Source organism: Cynocephalus volans, chromosome 1 (genome assembly GCF_027409185.1).
Source record: "Cynocephalus volans isolate mCynVol1 chromosome 1, mCynVol1.pri, whole genome shotgun sequence".
NCBI lineage: Eukaryota > Metazoa > Chordata > Mammalia > Dermoptera > Cynocephalidae > Cynocephalus > Cynocephalus volans.
Window position 1 is genome coordinate 24,935,488 of NC_084460.1, and position 18,697 is coordinate 24,954,184.

At 39.6% G+C, this 18,697-nt stretch overlaps 1 protein-coding gene across 4 annotated transcripts in view; it reads right to left on the minus strand.

Moving 5' to 3' along the window:
* Nucleotides 1-18,697, minus strand: part of PTPRA (protein tyrosine phosphatase receptor type A) — a 152,926-nt gene that overhangs the window by 30,957 nt on the left and 103,272 nt on the right. For 3 of the 4 annotated variants that reach the window (XM_063075681.1, XM_063075672.1, XM_063075691.1), the window contains 3 exons: nucleotides 11,065-11,155; nucleotides 9,511-9,587; nucleotides 2,521-2,557 (listed from right to left, as the gene is read on the minus strand). In XM_063075681.1, coding sequence (XP_062931751.1) covers nucleotides 2,521-2,557; nucleotides 9,511-9,587; nucleotides 11,065-11,155 — 205 coding nt within the window. Of the gene's footprint in view, nucleotides 1-2,520; nucleotides 2,558-9,510; nucleotides 9,588-11,064; nucleotides 11,156-15,563; nucleotides 15,658-18,697 lie in introns of all 4 variants that reach the window. The other variant, XM_063075700.1, reaches the window with a different exon arrangement.

Sequence of the window (18,697 nt, forward strand, 5' to 3'; positions counted from 1 at the left end):
CGCGTAGCCAAAGCAATGCTGAGCAAAAAAAATAAAGTTGGAGGCATAACACTACCTGACTTTAAGCTATACTACAAAGCTATAATAACCAAAACAGACACAGTACTGGCATAAAAACAGACACACTGACCAATGGAATAGAATAGAGAATCCAGAAATCAACCCACACACTTACTGCCATCTGATCTCTGACAAAGGCACCAAGCCTATTCACTGGGGAAGGGACTGCCTCTTCAGCAAATGGTCCTGGGATAACTGGATATCCATATGCAGGAGAATGAAACTAGATCCATACCTCTCACCGTATACTAAAATCAACTCAAAATGGATTAAGGATTTAAATATACACCCTGAAACAATAAAACTTCTTAAAGAAAACATAGGAGAAACACTTCAGGAAATAGGACTGGGCACAGACTTCATGAATACGACCCCAAAAGCACAGGCATCAAAGGAAAAATAAACAAATGGGATTATATCAAACTAAAAAGCTTCTGCACAGCAAAAGAAACAACTAACAGAGTTAAAAGACAACCAACAGAGTGGGAGAAAATATTTGCAAAATATACATCTGACAAAGGATTAATATCCAGAATATATAAGGAACTCAAACAACTTTACAAGAAAAAAACAAGCAACCCAATTAAAAAAATGGGCAAAAGAGCTAAGTAGGCATTTCTCTAAGGAAGATATACAAATGGCCAACAGACATATGAAGAAATGCTCAACATCACTCAGCATCCAGGAAATGCAAATCAAAACCACACTGAGATACCATCTAACCCCAGTTACGATGGCTAAAATCCAAAAGACTCTGAACGATAAATGCTGGCGAGGTTGCGGAGAAAAAGGAACTCTCATACATTGTTGGTGGGACTGCAAAATGGTGCAGCCCCTATGGAAAATGGTATGGAGGTTCCTCAAACAATTGCAGATAGATCTACCATACGACCCAGCTATCCCACTGTTGCAAATATACCCAGAGGAATGGAAATCATCAAGTCGAAGGTATACCTGTTCCCCAATGTTCATCGCAGCACTCTTTACAATAGCCAAGAGTTGGAACCAGCTCAAATGTCCATCATCGGATGAGTGGATACGGAAAATGTGGTACATCTACACAATGGAATACTACTCAGCTATAAAAATGAATGAAATACTGCCATTTGCAACAACATGGATGGACCTTGAGAGAATTATATTAAGTGAAACAAGTCAGGCACAGAAAGAAAAATACCACATGTTCTCACTTACTGGTGGGAGCTAAAAATTAATATATAATTTACACCCACAAAAAAAAAAAACGGGGGTGAAGAAGATATAACAACCACAATTACTTGAAGTTGATACGACAAGCAAACAGAAAGGACATTGTTGTGTGGGGAGGAGGGAGGAAGATTTTGGTGATGGGCAACAATAATCAGCCAGAATGTATATCGACATAATAAAATTTAAAAAATAAAAATAAAAATAAATAAAATAAAAACCAAGATGATGTTATCACAAACTGTGTGTGTGTGTATGTATATTTATTTATGTTTATATAATGGTACAAAATGGCTAGCGATATGGCGGCCATGGATGGAGGGAAGAAGTAGGCTGGCCTGTGGAGTTCACTTTGGAAAGCTAGTGGTGGAGGTGGGAGAAGAGAGGGCTGGGGAGGGCATTGGGCCCTCTGCAGTTTGACTCCTCTGTCCCCAGGGCAGATAACCTAGAGTCTGACAGTTTGGGGAGTCTTGGGACAGGGTGGCAAATATGTGGCAGGATGGAGGGCAGGTGGTCCTCCCTGAACAGAGGCCCTGACGAGGCCCCTGGGAGGTGCTGGGTTGGGGAGCAGGAGCCTGCAGCCAGCCCCAGAGGACGGAAGCGCTTGACCTGGGTGGCAGTAAACTGAGGACAGCACCAGACTGGAAGAGGTTCAATTACTTTTTAATGCTGCAAACATCAAGATATTTTTTGCTAGGATCCCAAGAGTGAAGACACTTGTTAGAAAAGCAGGTTATGGAAATGTGTTTAGAGCACATACAGAACATAGGGTCCCTGATCTAAGCGTTCCTAGACACTTATCTGCAAATACTAGGGGTCCTCAGATCCATGAGTTGGGGGAGGAGAAGCAGCAGCCTGGAACCTGTGAGGTGGTTGATTCTCTCTGGAGACTGACTCAAATTCAAACGCTAAACAGTCTGGCTAGAACCTAAAGTTAACTGGTCCCAAGGACTGAGGGCCTCATTAGACTGTGTTTTGTGTGTGTATGTGTATAGCCCTCTCCAGTCATTTTAATACACATACATGAAAGAACTTCTTTTAAAGAACCCCTGGATACTAGGTCATCAAGATGAAGACCCCTAGTTGTAAACTCGTAAGGTAAATTACATTCCTTTCAGATAGTAATAATTACAGAAAAGCTACTGCATTCTGATTAATCCATTTAGCATTTGGAAGAAAAAACCTAAACCCATTATGTTGGTTATGCCCAAGATTATGGTTAAGCCCAAGAGTAAAAAGTTGTCATAACTTTACCTTGTGCAGCAATGAATTTGTTCTTTTCTTGGTAGCCCTGCGATGGAGGGATGGGGGAGAAAAAGAAATTGAAAACCAAATGAATAGGAATGAATTCCTCCAGTCTGACTCCCAACCACCTAACAAAGTCTCCCTTGTGAAAAGGTCCAGGCAGTTAACAAGGATTTCCATTCTAGAAATTCCCAAGGGATTAGCTTTGGAGACAGGAATAAAAGATTACAAAACTCAAATGGTGTAGGTAGTCCTCTCAAAGTGAACTATTAATGAATACTGGTAAGAGAATACCCAAATACCAACTCCTAGGCTTGACCATGTTTCTGATGCTTTATCAGCAGCTGATAACGCAGGTTTCAGTGTTAAGGATAAGAATCCTCCAAAGCAGAAGTATATGAGGTAGTTCCAGGGATGAAGCTGGGCCCACACTGAGAAGGGTTATTTTCTTGAGGATGCTTTACCCAGGTGCAAAGGCTTTCTGGGAATAGCTTGTGGGTATGGTAGAACAGTTCCTTGTGTTTGACAACAGGCTCCTCCGTTACAGGCGGTGGGAGACAAGCAGCAAAAGAGCCTCTGAAAAACTAACAACTGGCAGTAATGTTCTTTATCCATCTTTATTGTTTGAGTTATACAATTTTTCAACCTCATGTTTAAATGTAGTGTTCACTTAAGAAGTCCTAAGTAAGTGAAAAGTCATTTGGTTAATGGACTGTGGGTCACTCTCTGCCTCCCTCAAACAGCAATAAGATGGGCATCAAGGGAAGCAGCTTCATCGATGGGACACCATGACATCCCAAGGTGACAATGGGAAATACAGTGTGTAAGGCAGTGGCCAAATAAAGGAAGTGACCTAAATCTCAGAAGCCTTTTCCTGTTCCAGTTCAAACAAGGGCAGGGCAGGGTTGCTTCCCAACACAGAAGGAGAAAACTTTAAGCCTCAGAGATAGACATGTTTAGAGTCAGCAACAGGAAATTTACTAAAATTTTTATTGAGGAGAGAAATTTAGGTTTTAACAAATGTTTTTAATTCATCAGAAGATGGAAATTAAGACAGTCTTAATTCAGGATGCTGAATCGCTTATAACACTAAACCTGTAATTAAAACTGAGCTCTTAAGAGTATGTTAAGCATGTCATATTCCTGTGCCATGAGAAGTCACTGTTAAATTCTCATCGAAGCATGTGGACTATGAAAAACCTGAAAACACAGTCATAAGGCCCATCCCCACAGTGTTTCCTGTCCCATCTTTCAGGAGTGGACCATATGCTCCCCACAAAAGAATGCCTATATAGTGACATGGTGGCACTGCTTAATTAGTAAGGTAAAACAACAACCTGGCAAAACTACTGCTCTTCCTTATGTCATTTATGTTCAAGAGAAAGATGAAAAGTGGTTCCCTGGCTGCTGAGATGTCTCTGGATTCTGAAAACTGAATTCCAGCTGTCTTTAGGTGGTAGTTACATTCCTACCAGTAAAAAGAAACACTTCTAAAGAATGTACATACTCTCAGACATCTGAAGATGAGTAAAGAAACTGGTTCGTTTTAAGACTGCAGGCTGGGCCAGTCCGTGGCTCACTTGTGAGTGTGGTGCTGATAACAACAAGGCCACGGGTTCAGATACCTATATAGGAATGGCCAGTTAGCTCACTTGGGAGAGTGTGGTGCTGATAACAAGTCAAGGGTTAAGATCCTCCTACGAGTCATCTTTAAAAAAAAAAAAAAAAAAAAAAAAAAAAGACTCCAGGCTGGATACCCACTTGTCAACTGTGCCACTGCCAATGTCAGGTTAGCTAACCTTTGTGTTCCCCTAACTACAGACCCCATTTCCCCTTGGCTGTCACTGCCACTACATGGTTCCTCCACTTTCCTTCAAGATCCGTGTGTGATCTTAGTTCCCTGTGCAAAAAGGACTTGGTAAGTGGTTGCCATGGGGTGGGAACAGGGATTAACTGTATGAAGACATGAAGGTTCTTATAGGGGTGTTCTAAAACTAAGGGGGCAATAGCTAATGAGCACGAGATTCCTTGTTTGAGGTTATGAAAATGTTTTAAAATTGATAGCGATGGTTGTACATATCTGTGAATATACAAAAACCACTGAATTTTAAATTTTGGGTGAAATATATGGTATATGAATTACCTCTCAAAAAAGTTGTTAGAAAATGTCCTAAAACAACCATGGGGATGGCTGCACAATTTAGTAAACTTACTAAAAATCACTGAATTCTATACTTCAAATGGGTGAATTTTATGTTTATATACATTATACTTCAATAAAGTGGGGGAAAAAAAGGGAGCCCATAACACACTCAAAAATAGCCTCTGAATTTGCTTTAGCAAGAGATGCTGTCTGCTGTACATGCCAAGTCCAAAGACCTGTTCTCTCTTTCCCACTGGATCTCTCACTTGCACCTAACTGTGTTGGCCACCAAACCCTTCCTCCACACTCTACTCTCTGCTTCTCAGATGCTCTCCTTTCCTGGTCTCCTTCCATCTCAACCATGGGTGCCTTCTGTTCAATGTGTCTGGTGGGGGCTGGCAGGCACGGGAGACCTGTTCTTGGCCCACTCTTTTCTCTCAATGACTTCCAAATCCACGGATTTGGAATACCTCCTCTGAGCTCCAGATTAACGTGACCAACTGTATGCTATATCCATCCATGTGGATATCACCCTATACTCTCACATATATGAGAGTACTTCAGAAAGTTCATGGAAAAGAGAAATTAAAAGATAATACAAATCTTTCTAAGAACTTTCTGAAGACCCCTTGTACAACTAATCACCAAGTCCTGCTAAATTCTACCTCCAAAGTAGTTTTGACTATGTTGCTTCCTCTTCAATCCTTCTACAAGTCCTCATCATCTGTGACCTGTTATTGTAATAGCCCCCAATTGACCCCTCCTCAGTCCATGATGCACATGGTGGTAGCCTGAGTAATCAATGTGCAAACATGGCCATGCCACTCCTAGTCTTTAACACCTCTCCATGGCACCCCATTGTCTACAGAACTAATCAAATCCCCTTACCTTATACTGGAAACTGGCACACACTATAAAGTGGCTCATTCAGCACTCAGTCCCACGTCCTCCTAGCTTGCCTTTCTTACTATAGAGGTTGGGAAACTAAAAGCTAAATTCCCCAGGTTCCCTTGCAGTTCAGTTCTTCACAAAACCTGGCTTCTTCCTAGCAGATGTTCCCACACAAGACTTGGGGGTAGAAGTGAGCAATGTGAGACAGTGACTGTGCTAGGAAGACCTGGTCTTTCGGCAAGCATGGTAGCAGAAGCATCCAGTTCTCCTGTAGCACCTGTGCAGAGGTTTCACTATGACAGGCACATGGGATAGTTGCATACACCCCTGCTCTGCTCCTTGCTGAGCAACAATGAAGCTTGGTTCACTGGCCCTCCCACAGATTTTGTTACCTACCCAATATGTTATAATAAATCATTTCCTGCTTAAAAGAGTGGACAAAAAGTAGGCTCTGTTGTCTGCAACTAAGAACCCCAATGGACACACTTACCATTTGCCATCTTGTACATCATAACCTAAGACTGTTCTTTCCAGTCTCTGTGACTTTACTCATGCTCATGCTTTCCCTTTTGCTTTGATGTTTCCTTCCATCTTTCTTCTCTTGAACTGACTCCCCTTCAATACTGAGCTCTACTGATTACCACATTGGGCTGAATGGTTTTTCTCTGAAATCTACAAAACCTGGCGATATCTCTTTCACATGCAGCACATTATAGGAAATAATCTACCTGTGTTTTATATCAGAGACCATATCTTATCTCTGTAACCATTAAGCCTACCCTTAGCACATAGCAGTGCTCAAAAAATGTCAACTGAATTTAATAAACTGTGAAATCTTCCTTAATCCCTGCCTCGTATTCAGGGTTAACCACAGGTTTTTTTTTCCTGCTTTTCTACTTTACTGAGTTCATAAGTGCCCCCAATTTACTTCATCATCTAAACTCTCATTCCACCTATTGATAACTCTCTAATAACCATCAAGGCATTATGGGATGCCCTACTGTAAGATCCAACTAAGCATGACCAAGAGAGAAGGCGTGTTTCTTCCTTTTGTGCCATTACCATGAATAGACCCGTCTTATCTGCTTACCAGCTTTAACATTCAACTAATTTTTGTCTGTCTTCACCTTTACTGTGGGAAGGAGCTAAATTGGTTATGGTGGCAGACACTACTGGTTACTAACTCAAAAGCCATTCCTCCCCTTTCTTTCGTGCCTTCAGAACCACAATTTTGTTTGGACTTTATTTTTTATTTTTTTAAAAGATGACCTGTAAGGGGATCTTAATTAACCCTTGACTTGGTGTTGTCAGCACCACACTCTCCCAAGTGAGCTAACCGGCCATCCCTATATAGGGATCCGAACCTGTGGCCTTGGTGTTATCAGCACCACACTCTCCCAAGTGAGCCACAGGCCGGCCCTTGTTTGGACTTTAACCTTCCATTGGCTTGGAAGGTGACCATTCTCCAGACTCAGGGAGGTAAGTCATGACAATTCTCAATGCCCTAGCAGGTGATTGGAAAGGGGGTGTAAACATGTGATCCAATCCTGGCCTGCTGACCCTAAAGGATAGGGTGCCAGAGAGGCTCCTGTGAAAGGTCTGTAAAGAGAAAATCACAGGCAGAAATGCTCCTCTTCTATGTTGGATGTTATGTTTACAATGACTGCTTAGAACTGCTGCAGCCATTCTGTGACCATGAGACATTGCCAAAAAGCTCAGGATATGTGAGTAGAAAGATGGTAGCACCTGGGTTCTTAAGGATGTCATCGAGCCATGGAATCGGCCAACCCTAGAACTGACCTAAATCTGCCTTCATACTATATAAGATAAATAAATGTTCCCATCTAGGCCACTTTTACTTGAGTATTCTCTGACTTGCAGCTGGACACACTCTACCTGATAGGGCTATACTCTTCTGCATATTCTAAAGTCAACCTGTTCCTCCCAATCTCATTATGATCCTTGATGTAAGTCCTAGGAATTCTAGCTGATTACTAGCCTCTGTTTTCCTTACCTACCACAGCAACTATTTCTCTAACCAAGGTCCTTTTCCTTCCAACTACAAATATGTGGTCATCACTGTTAAACACACATACAGGAACTTAACTTTAGCAAATCCATTCCAGTGAGGATGCCTGGGCTGCCCCATTTCTGAAGTCCATCTGATAGCTTATTTTTTGGTCACAACAACCTGTTCTTCACCTTTCTCCTTGTCTTATGCTGCTCTTTCACTTTCTTAAGATCTCCAGTTCCTTGATCCCACCACCTTTTCTAGTACATTAGTTCACTCCTAACAACATCCTCATACTTCTTTTCTTTTGTCTACTGAAGCTGAAGGCCTTGGCTGACTACCTGAAGCAGCAACTGAGATTCCCTAGAGCCTTTGTCTGAATACCACATGTTCTCTGCATTTATCACCAATCCCAGGGTGCAGCTGGAGAAAATTACACACCTTAGTCTCCATCCATCAATGATTTCCCATTGTAGATCCGCCATCACTGCAGCTAGTCATGCCCTTTTCTTTCCCTCTTCAGAATCCTTTCTTATGGACCTCAGCAGTTATTCTTAACTTTCACTACTCTCATATCATAGTCCCATCCTCTTCTTTCAGCAGATAACCATGACTTTAGTTCATAGAGAAAACAGATGAGTTCTCTCAACTTGCTTTACCCACACCTACAAATTGTCTCTATTCTATACCCTCCTATACCAACCTCAAAGGAAGAACTGCACCTTCTTATGTTCAATACTAATCTCTCCATAAGCATTCTTTTTTTTCCCTTGTGGTAAAATATAACATAAAATTCAGTTTTAGCCATTTTTAAGTGTACAGTTTTGTGGCTTTAAGTACATTCTCATTGTTGTGCAACCGTCACCACCATCCATCTCCAGAACTTTTTCATCTTCCCCAACTGAAACTCTATACCCTTTAAACACTAACTCTTCGTTCCTCCCTCCCCGAGCCTCACCACTATTCTACTTTCTGTCACTATGAATTTGACAGCTCTAAGTACCACATATACGTAGAATCAGACAGTATTTATCCGTCTGTGACTGGCTTATTTCACTTAGCATAATGTCTTCAAGGTTCATTCATGTTGTGCATGTGCCAGAATTTCCTTCCTTTTAAAGGCTGAATAATATTCACCCTGTATGAATATACCACATTTTGTTTATCCACTCCTCCGTCATAGACACTTGGGTCTCTTCCACCTTTTGGCTGCTGTGGATTATGCTGCTATGAACATGGGTGTGCAAATTTCATCAGCTGTCTTCTCCACATACATCCTGCGTCAGGAGTCAGGCTTGCCCTTGCTAGCTTTCTCTCTTTTCGAACTCACTCTGTTGGCTCCTTCCTTGCCAGCCTATAAAATTCTATAAAAGGCTTCCTTGCAGCCTATAACACATTCTCAAGTCTCTCACACCATCTCCATAAACATTCTCCAAATCACCCCTAAAAACCTCCTCCCAGTATCAGCTCTTCCCTCAGGCCCTGGCTCATAGTAGACATGACTAACCAGACTTTACCTGGTGTCAGTTATTCTTGCCCTGTTCTCCCTTATTTTAACAATTGAGGGCACGAACTGTTTTTATTCAGTTATTTCCATAAGCTCAATAAAGGATTCACTGGCTCTTACAAAAAATACACATCTAAAGTCAGATTTATGCATAGGAAACCTTTGGGAATAATGACAGGTTAAACACAAGAATACATTTTAAACTACTGGATTGATCTAGAAAAATATTCAAAGGACGGGTCAGTTGGCTCACTTGGTCACAGCACAGTATTCTCACAGGTTTGGATCCCCTAACTGGCCAGCCACCAAAAAAAAAAAAAAAAATTCAGACTCCACAGGGAAAACTTAAAATGACAAATATCCTTCCTAATGCACAGCTGGGAAGGAGCCAATAAATGGTAGCCAATAGTCATTTGGGGGATAATGAGAAAAGCATGAGTTCCTTACATTGATGAATGAAGCATTGATGTAATCAGAATCTGGAACTCCTTCAACTGGTGTCAGGTGGACTCTAGAGTGATCATCTGGAAGAAAAACCCCAACAATTAATACTTCAATAAAATCCAATTTTATTTCTCACTGTTCCTTATGCAGCTAGGCCAGGTGAGACATCTGTGCTTATGTGTACAGAGTTACACATGCATAAAGATGTCACTCCAACATTGTAATAGCAAATGTTTAGAAATATCTCAATTATCATTAGGGGATAAGTTAAATAAGTTAAGATATACCCACAATGTGGAATACTAGGCAGTTTATAAAAAGGAAAGCGTTTCTTGACGATAAACTGACAATATGCACTGTTAAAAGAAAAAAGTCAAAGCAATGTATACAGCACACTAATAATATTTAAAAATATATATAATAGGCTGGCCAGCTGGTTCAGTTGGTTAGAATATGGTCTTATAATACCAATGTCAATGGTTTGGATCCCTGTATTGGCCAGCAGCAACAAAAATAAATAAAAGTAAAAATATGATAAATATGTACTATATATGAGGGTATTTCAAAAAGTTTGTGGAAAAATGTAATTGAAAGATAATATGAATATTTCCATGAACTTTTTGAAGACTCCTCAAATACACATCCACATATAATGTACACAAATAAGAACATAAGTTTTTATAAATGCCTAGTGCACTGGTTTCTAATTTTTTTGGTCCCATACCCTACCAATAAAAATTTGAGCAGGCATTTCTAACATATGTTCATTTACTGATAAATTATGCACCTATATTAATGTATTATGCACTTCAAACTACAAAATTTTTTAAAGGATGAACTTTAAAAAGCAAACATAGGGCCGGCCCATGGCTCACTGGGGAGAGTGTGGTGTTGGTAACACTAAGGCCACGAGTTTGGATCCCTATATAGGGATGGCTGGTTATCTCACTTGGGAGAGTGTGGAGCTGATAACACCAAGTCAAGGGTTAAGGTCCCCTTACCAGTCATCTTTTTTAAAAAATAAAATAAAAATAAAAAGCAAATATAAAAATAAATCTCAAACATCTTCCTTTCACATCCCACTGGATTATGCATATCCCATTCTAGAGACCACTGGCCTACAAAAATGTCTATTAGATTACTAATGAACTAATTAGCAATGGTTAACTCTGGGAAGGGGTTATAACAGTACGCTCTAATCAACTGAGCTAATCAGCCAGCCCGGGGGAAGGAGTTATAAAGAGAACTCTGTAGTGGAATTTCCTTCAATGAGTACTACAAAAAAAATCACCACCACCTGCTTCCTGTCTGGTCCTAGGGAAGCTGCTCTCTCTGGCTTCCTAGAAACTTTAGGCCTGCCAGAAAAATCCTGGTCAACCACCCCAACTGACTCTGCGGTTACCCTGGGAGCCTTAAAGGCTCTTTCAGCCCAAAGGCTTGACTCTACTCATGTGACCAACCCTCCTGTGACCAGTCGCAAGATTCTTTCCATCCTCAGAAAATCCAGCTGTAGATGCAGTTTCAGGTTACATTCCCAGAAACCCTGAAAACACTCACAAGGCAAGATGTTTACGTATCGGTTTTTTTCCTTGTTTTCCTCCTTGGAGGCAGCCTCACAGGTGGCCTGAATAGGACAGGCAGGGAGAGCCTGAAAGGTTAAGAGAAATTAGAGGAGTTATTAACAGGAGTAAACACCAAACATGCAAACTGCTGCACCAAACCCTGACCTGGGGAGAAAAACATGGGCCCAGGTGAGTACTTGCAGCCTAACATAAAGAATATATCTCTCCCCTAAACAGCCACAAGCCCCTTAGAGTTTACTACCAAGAATCCCCAGAGGTAAAATGTCTTTCCTGTTACTATAAGCACAGCATGCTCTTTATATGATTACTATGTGGTTAGGGGCCTGTTAAATGCTTGTTGGGTCAAAAAGAACCACCCTGTAAATTGTGGTGGGGACATAAATGAAGGAATGGGCCACTTATCCTCATGCAAATTATCATGCAAAGATGAGGTGCATCTCAGAGTGAACCACACAGGAGGAGAGCTCTGGATAGTCAGCTGATTTAGGTTCTCTCTAGGAGTCTGACAAGAGAACACGGCACTCTAGCCTCTAGCACCATCTGGCAAGGAAGCAAGGACTGGTGGGTAGAAGGGAGGACATTCACATGGATGCAGCAGTTAGGAATCAAAGAATTTGGGTGAGGTGACATTAAATTTGCAGCATTTTTGGAGCAAATGTAAATTAGCTAGTGTCGGGAAGTATGCAGATAAGCATAAAATGGTTTGACATGAGACAGTCTGGGTTGTATGAACTTGAGCAAATCTGTTAAACTTTCTAGGCCCAAGTTTCTTCATCTGTTAAAATTGGATAATACCTGCCACATAAAGAGTAAATAAGATAATCTCATGTGTGGCACAGAATAAGTATTCAATAAATGAGTTTTATGAGACTGGGAAGCTAAATTTTATTACTGGACCTGTTCTATGTTCCATATTTTCAAAACTAAAGAAGCAAAAGGGAATATTTAAAAATTCTAACCTACATTGTTGGGGGGAGGGGGGAGGGAGAAGGGAGGGAGGTTTTGGTGATGGGGAGCAATAATCAGCTACAATGTATATCGACAAAATAAAATTTAAAAAAAAATAAAATAAATAAAATAAAATAAAAATTCTAACCTAGACAACCTTTCTGATAAGTGATTTAGAAATATGTTTTATGAACCCTAAAAATATTCCTATCTTTTGACCTAGCAACTCCACTTCTGAGAATCTACCCTCAGGAAATAAAAATCTCAATGTTCAAATTATTTACTTCATCATTATTTAGAATGAACTAAAACTGAGAACAACCTTAGTCAGCAATAGGGGAACAGTTAAATAAATTGTGGGTGCACATATTACTTTTTATTTGTTCCTTCAAGAAATATATATTGGGTATCTATTAGGCACCAGTCTAGGTACAGAGCAAAGAGTGGTGACTCAAACATATTCACAGTTTTTGCCCTCATGGACGACAAAAACTTGTGGGTGAAAGACAGACATTAAACGAATAAAACAAATATGTAATTACATACCATGATAAATGCAATGAAAGAATAGAATGCTATTAAAGTATCAGAAAAGGTCAAATTTAGATTAAGCATAGGTCTCTATGAGGAAAGATGAGTTTGGAAGAAAGGACTCCACACACAGAAAGAACAGCATTTGTGATAACCCAGAGGCAGGAGAAGGCTTGACTGTGTGAGGAGCTGGACAGCCAGTGAGGGTATAATGCAGAAGACGAGGCTGGTGGGAATGGTGGAAAAAGTGGAAGGCAATGAGCTTGGCAAGGTCGGATCATTCATTTCCATGTAAGTCCTTGTATAGGGAGTTTGGATTTTATTTTAGGTGCATAGGGAAAGCACTGAAGGTTTTAAAAGTGTGATCAATCTACATGTTGAACAATCACTGGTTGCTATGTGGAAAACAGACTGGAAGGGACAAGAACAGAAGCCTGGATAAGAAGCATGGGAAGGTGATGGCACAAGGAAATGAATGCACTTGAGTTATATTCTGGAGTTAGGAAGACTAGATTTGGAGGTGGAATGAAGTGAATGTGTATAGGGGAGAGAAAGAGACAGGACTGAAGGATGACTCTCAGGTTTTTGGCTTTGATAATTAAACAAATGTATGATTAAATAAAGGAAATCCTAGCCCAAAGGGAACACATTTTGCCAGATGGAAGCAAGAGCTTTAAGAAGGGAGCAAATATATTTCCTGGGAATCAGCATAATAGTGGTAGGCGAAATTAAAGTGAAAGACCCAAAGATAAGGGGAGTCAGGGTTTCACAGCCCATCTACCCTCACCTATTCAAGAGATTTTCTTTTCAGAGTTAAAACTGTGGAGGTTCTACATGTTACTTTACTAAGACAGGCAATTCCTTCTGACCCTATTCTGTCAATACATAAAGCGGTGAAAAGTTTCCTGGGCCGAACTCTTGCAGATGGAACAGAGACCATACTTAAAATTGGAATTTCCCAATTTACCCACAGTTTGCCTTCTCTTCCTTAAGGCTAGATTTCCACAGGTTTTCATCCTGGTTACAGGGCTGGATGAGATGCCAGTTTTTTAAGCCCTCATGACTAATCCAGAGGCACTACATTTCCTGTATATCCCTTCTCTAAAGTGATGTGGAGCAGAGGTAGTGATAGCAAGACTCTTGAAAACAGTCTTTAATACAGAAAGATCAGGAATGACGATGACCACCACCTCACAGCATCCTATCAGCATCCCTATCTCTCCCATTCATGATGAAGAAAAACTATATTTCCAGGTGGGCTAAGGCTCCTAAAAGGAAAGTTATGAAGAAATAGGAGCCATTGTTTAATAAGAGAAAAGAAAAGGCTTGCCCTGGAGAACAGTGCTAGATACAAAGATTCAGAGAGAAGAGTCTAAGTCAGGGATGAAAACAAGGGGAACCCTATTCCTTTTAGTTTCCACTCTGAAAAACCTAGCCCACAGAGCTAGGAAGGAACAGATGAACCAGAGCCTATAAGATGTTAGATTCTCTAGAAACACTAGGTGGCATCAAAGACCATTTCATCTCTTGCTCAAGGCTTAACTGGAACCAAGGCCCAAAACATGTCAATTTTTAAAAAAGATTTGTTTTTGAAATTTGTTTATAAAAAGAAGTGCATCCATCACCCAATTTAACTTAGAAGTTCTCTTTGGGCCCCTCCTCTCCTTGTATCCCCTTCCTACTCCTCTCACAGGTAAACTGGGAATTGTGTGTTCATCATTACCTTGAATTTATTTGTATCCCATATATTTTGCATCCTTAAACAATATGTTATTATTGCTCAGTCCATTTTTTTTGATAAAAATGGAATCATAACCAAGTGGTGACTTGCTTTTTTTTGCCCAACATTATGTTCTTAAGATTCATTCAGGTTGCTGTGCATAACCAAAGTTTGTTCACTCTAACTACTTTGTAGTACTCTGTTCATATCAAATTTTATTCATCCATTCTACTTCTGATGAATATGTGGGTTGTTTACAGTTAACAGTCCTGCTCTGAGCATGAATTGTATGTGTTTCTCACACATATACGTAAGAATTTTGAGTATGAGTACCTTTAGCCTTGCTAGTTAAAGGCAAAATGTTTTCCAAAGTAGTGTACCAACTTCTCTTCACACCAGCAACGTATTTCAGTTGTTCTGTATCCTCATTTGCTACTGTCAGACTTTAAATGTATTAAATGTAGTTTCAATTTAGATTTCTCTGATTATTAATGAGGTTCATCATCTTTACACAGTTACCTAATCAAAAAGGTTTCTCCTTTTCTGTGAAGTACCTAGTCAAGTGTTTTCCTTATTGTTATACTGGATTGCTTATTTTCTTAATCATTTATAGTTCTTTACATATTCTGGATACTCATCTTTTATTAGTTATCTGTGTTACAAATAACTTTTCCCAGATTTGTAGCCTGCTCTTTCATTTTCTTTATGGTATCTACTTATGAACAAAATTTTTACATTTTTATGTAGTCTCAAATTCATCAATCTTTCCCTTTATCAACAGTTTAAGTCTTAAGAAACCCTTTTCTACTGTGAGATCATAAGTATATTTTCCTACATTATCTCTATGTTTTATCATTTTGTTCTTTAAATTTCAGTGCTTACAGCAATTGGAGTTGATTTTTGTGTTTGGTATGAGACAAGTGTTCAATTTCATTTATTTCTACAGGGTTGCCCATCTGCCCTAGTAATATTTATTGTAAACACCATCCTTTCCCCACCAGAACTGCAACAGCATTCCTGTCATAAATAGGTTTCCATTTACACATAGATCTGCTTCTGGGCTCTCTATTTCATTCCACTGGTCAATCTGTCTCTCCCAGTGCCAATAGAAAACTATCTTTTTTTAAAAAGATGGCCGGTAAGGGGATCTCAACCCTGGACTTGGTGTTGTCAGCACCACGCTCTCCCATGTGAGCCACGGGCCGGCCCCCAAAACTATCTTAATTACTAAAATTTTGTAATAACTCTGTATCTGGCAAGGCAGGTCTCCTCACCTCGTTCTTCTTCTTCAGGAATGTCTTGGCTATTCTTGGATCTTTTCTCCTCCATATAAATTTTAGAATCAGCTTGTCAAGTTCCACAAATAACCTGTTGGGATTTTTATTGGAATTGCATTGAATCTAATTATCAGTTTGGGGAGAATTTACATCTTTACAATATTGAGACTTCTAATCCACTGATCCTATCTCTTCACTAATTTAGGCTGTTTTCCCTTAATGTCTTCAAACATTTTTATAATTTTCTCTAAAGATTTTCTAAAAATTTTGTTAAATTTATTCCTAGGTACTTTATATTTTGGATGCTACTGTAAATGTCATCTTTCAAAAAGTATTATTTGATTCTTTGTGTGTGGCCTATGTATAGAAATGCATTAATTTTTTATGGTGCTTTTGTATCTAGCAACCTTGCTAAAATAACTTAATTCTAATTATCTGATGAATCTTTGGATTTTTCTGAAGACAATATTCTCCTCTGTGAAAAATTCATATTTGGTCTCTTCCTCTTTAATGCTTATACTTCATTTATTTTCTTGCCTCGCTGTGCTGCCTAGGATCTCTAGTACAGGACTGAATCTCATTCACTTTAAAATTTGAATCTCCTTTCAAATACTCTCACCTAAGAATCACGAGCACCTAAACATTCTGCAAATGGGAAATTTACTACCTTCCAAGGTGGCTGTTAGAACAGTTTTGTTTAAAAGGACCTAATGTCCGGATACACAATTTCTTTTGCACTTCTCTTATACCAAGGAGTGTAAAACCCAAATGCCAGCTGGCACCTTCTCTGCCCCTTCCAAAGCCTGAATCCCCAGCTCCCTGGATTGTTGAATTCCAAAGCCCTTGCCACAGTTCCTGCTAATTCCCATGGGACTTTGGCACTGACACATTTAGAGACAACTCATCAATGTAGACGCTATTTCACCTCTGCCTCAACTCAGATGCCACATTCAATCCCATCGCTAGATGACACACACAAGCTTTCTTCACCTGACAATCCAAGAATTGAATTGTGTTAATAAGGATGTGGGGTCCTGAGGACGGGGTTCACAAGTCACAGTATACAGATGTGACTATCTCACCGGCTCCACCTCTTTCCCTCTCTTCTCTTCTATCCATTCCTCTCAGGAGTTAACCAAAAAAAATTTTTTTTCTTTTTAAACCTTGAACATGCTTTAGGGATCTCAATAAGTGGCTTTACAAAGTGTTTCTTTTAGGCAAATTCAATACTTCGTCCTAAGGCAAATGCTGGTGAATAAAAAAGATCCAGCTTGTAACATCAGGATAAAAACTATAGCCTCGAACTTCCAACCATGGTGGGAATTCACAGAAATGTTCCACAGCCTCCTTTCAGCCTGTCAAATATCTGAAAACAGTTGTTATGTCTTATGCCTATTGTTCGTTCAGCTGTTCACCCCCATGGTCCAGTTTCTCTCCAGAACAACATGCCATTTGGTGATATCCCTTTTCACAGCAACCTGACCACAAGACTCCTGGCACAGTTCGAACTAGAGACAGCAACTCCTTTATTCTAGATGCTATATATCCATTAAAGCATATTAAGGTCCATTAGCTTTATTTCCCATATTAAACAAACCTCTGCTTTTTAAAATACTGTAAAGAAGAAAAAAATATCTAGCTGTAAAAGAAAGTCAAATACTTCAGTAGAAAGTGTAAGTTCCCTGTCATGTCTCTGCTGTCTTCTACCCCCTTCTAGGCAGCTACTGTTAACAGTTCACAGTATTCTTCCAGACTTGAAAAAATGCATTAACAAGCCTGAACACATATATACACAGATATTTTAAAATAAAAATAGGATTATACCATGTATATTCCTCTGCCATGTGTTTTCTCACATAACAACGTGACTTGAGAGGTCTATGTTAGCACATTTATTTTAATGACAGTATAGAATTTCATAATGGATATAAAAAATCATTCAGCCACTCTGCTTTATGAGAGATATTTGTTCTTCTTTGCTTTGCTATTATAAATAACGCTGTAATGAACACCCCTGTACAAATACGTATTTGTACATATGAGGACTTTTATGTTAGACAGAGTCCCAGAAGCTACTCTGATAGCATTATCATTTAAATTTTGATTGATACTGTTGAATCATCCTTCCAATCCTATACCAATTTAAACTCCCCCCATCTGTGTATGAGTATCTGTATCCCCATACTTTTGCCCATACTTGATATTAATCTTTTTAATTTTCAAATCTGACAGGTCCAAAATAATGGTTTTAATCTGTACTTCCCTGATTACCAGATATAGTTAGTCATCTTTTCATGTTTATAGACCATCTGTATTTCTTCTATGAACTGTCAATTTTTCTACCAATTTTTTACCTTTTTCTCACAGGTTTGCAGAAGCTCTTTATATATTCTTTGTCTACCTGGGGCAAATACATTCTCCCAATTTGCCACTTTATGGCAGCATTTGTCACAGAGATGTTTAACATTTTAATATATTTATTTTCTGTCAATCTTTTCCATTCTGGCATATGAATCTTGTGTTTGCTTAGAAAGGTCTTCCCCATCTGATGATCATAGAAATATTATTCTACAATAGTGGACATGAATTGGTGCGTGTGCCCTATGTGCTATTCCTCTCTTCCCTCCCCAGGGTGACTGGCCCAAGCACAGTCACACTGGATCCATACAAGGATTCTTTTTCCCAGGATTTTGAAAACTAAAAAAGCAGGGGCTTCCCTAGGAGGGCCTCAGAGCCACCAAGGTAAGGCTTGCTCTGCCTGAAGATCCAACTCATCTTTTGATTCTGCCAACTCCCCTAGTGACTTCCCAATTGATAGTTCTCTTTGTTTTTTGCTTAATTTATTTGAGTTGACGTCTCTTGTTTTTAACTGAAGGAGCTTAACTGACTTAGCAGTTACTATCAGAGAATGGGTTGTAGCTGAGAGATTGCTGGGGGAAATGTGGGTGATGTGAACCTGTTACTGGGTTCAGATAAAAGGAAAGGAACATCAACCAATTTCCAGGATGGGAAAGAGCAAGCTGCTAACAGTTCACAGCTGTACAATCACTACTTTGGTTATTGCTTCAGATTACCTGGGAGGTGTTATAGCTGGTGGTAAAGAAGTGAGGGAGTCCCAATTAAAAGGAGAC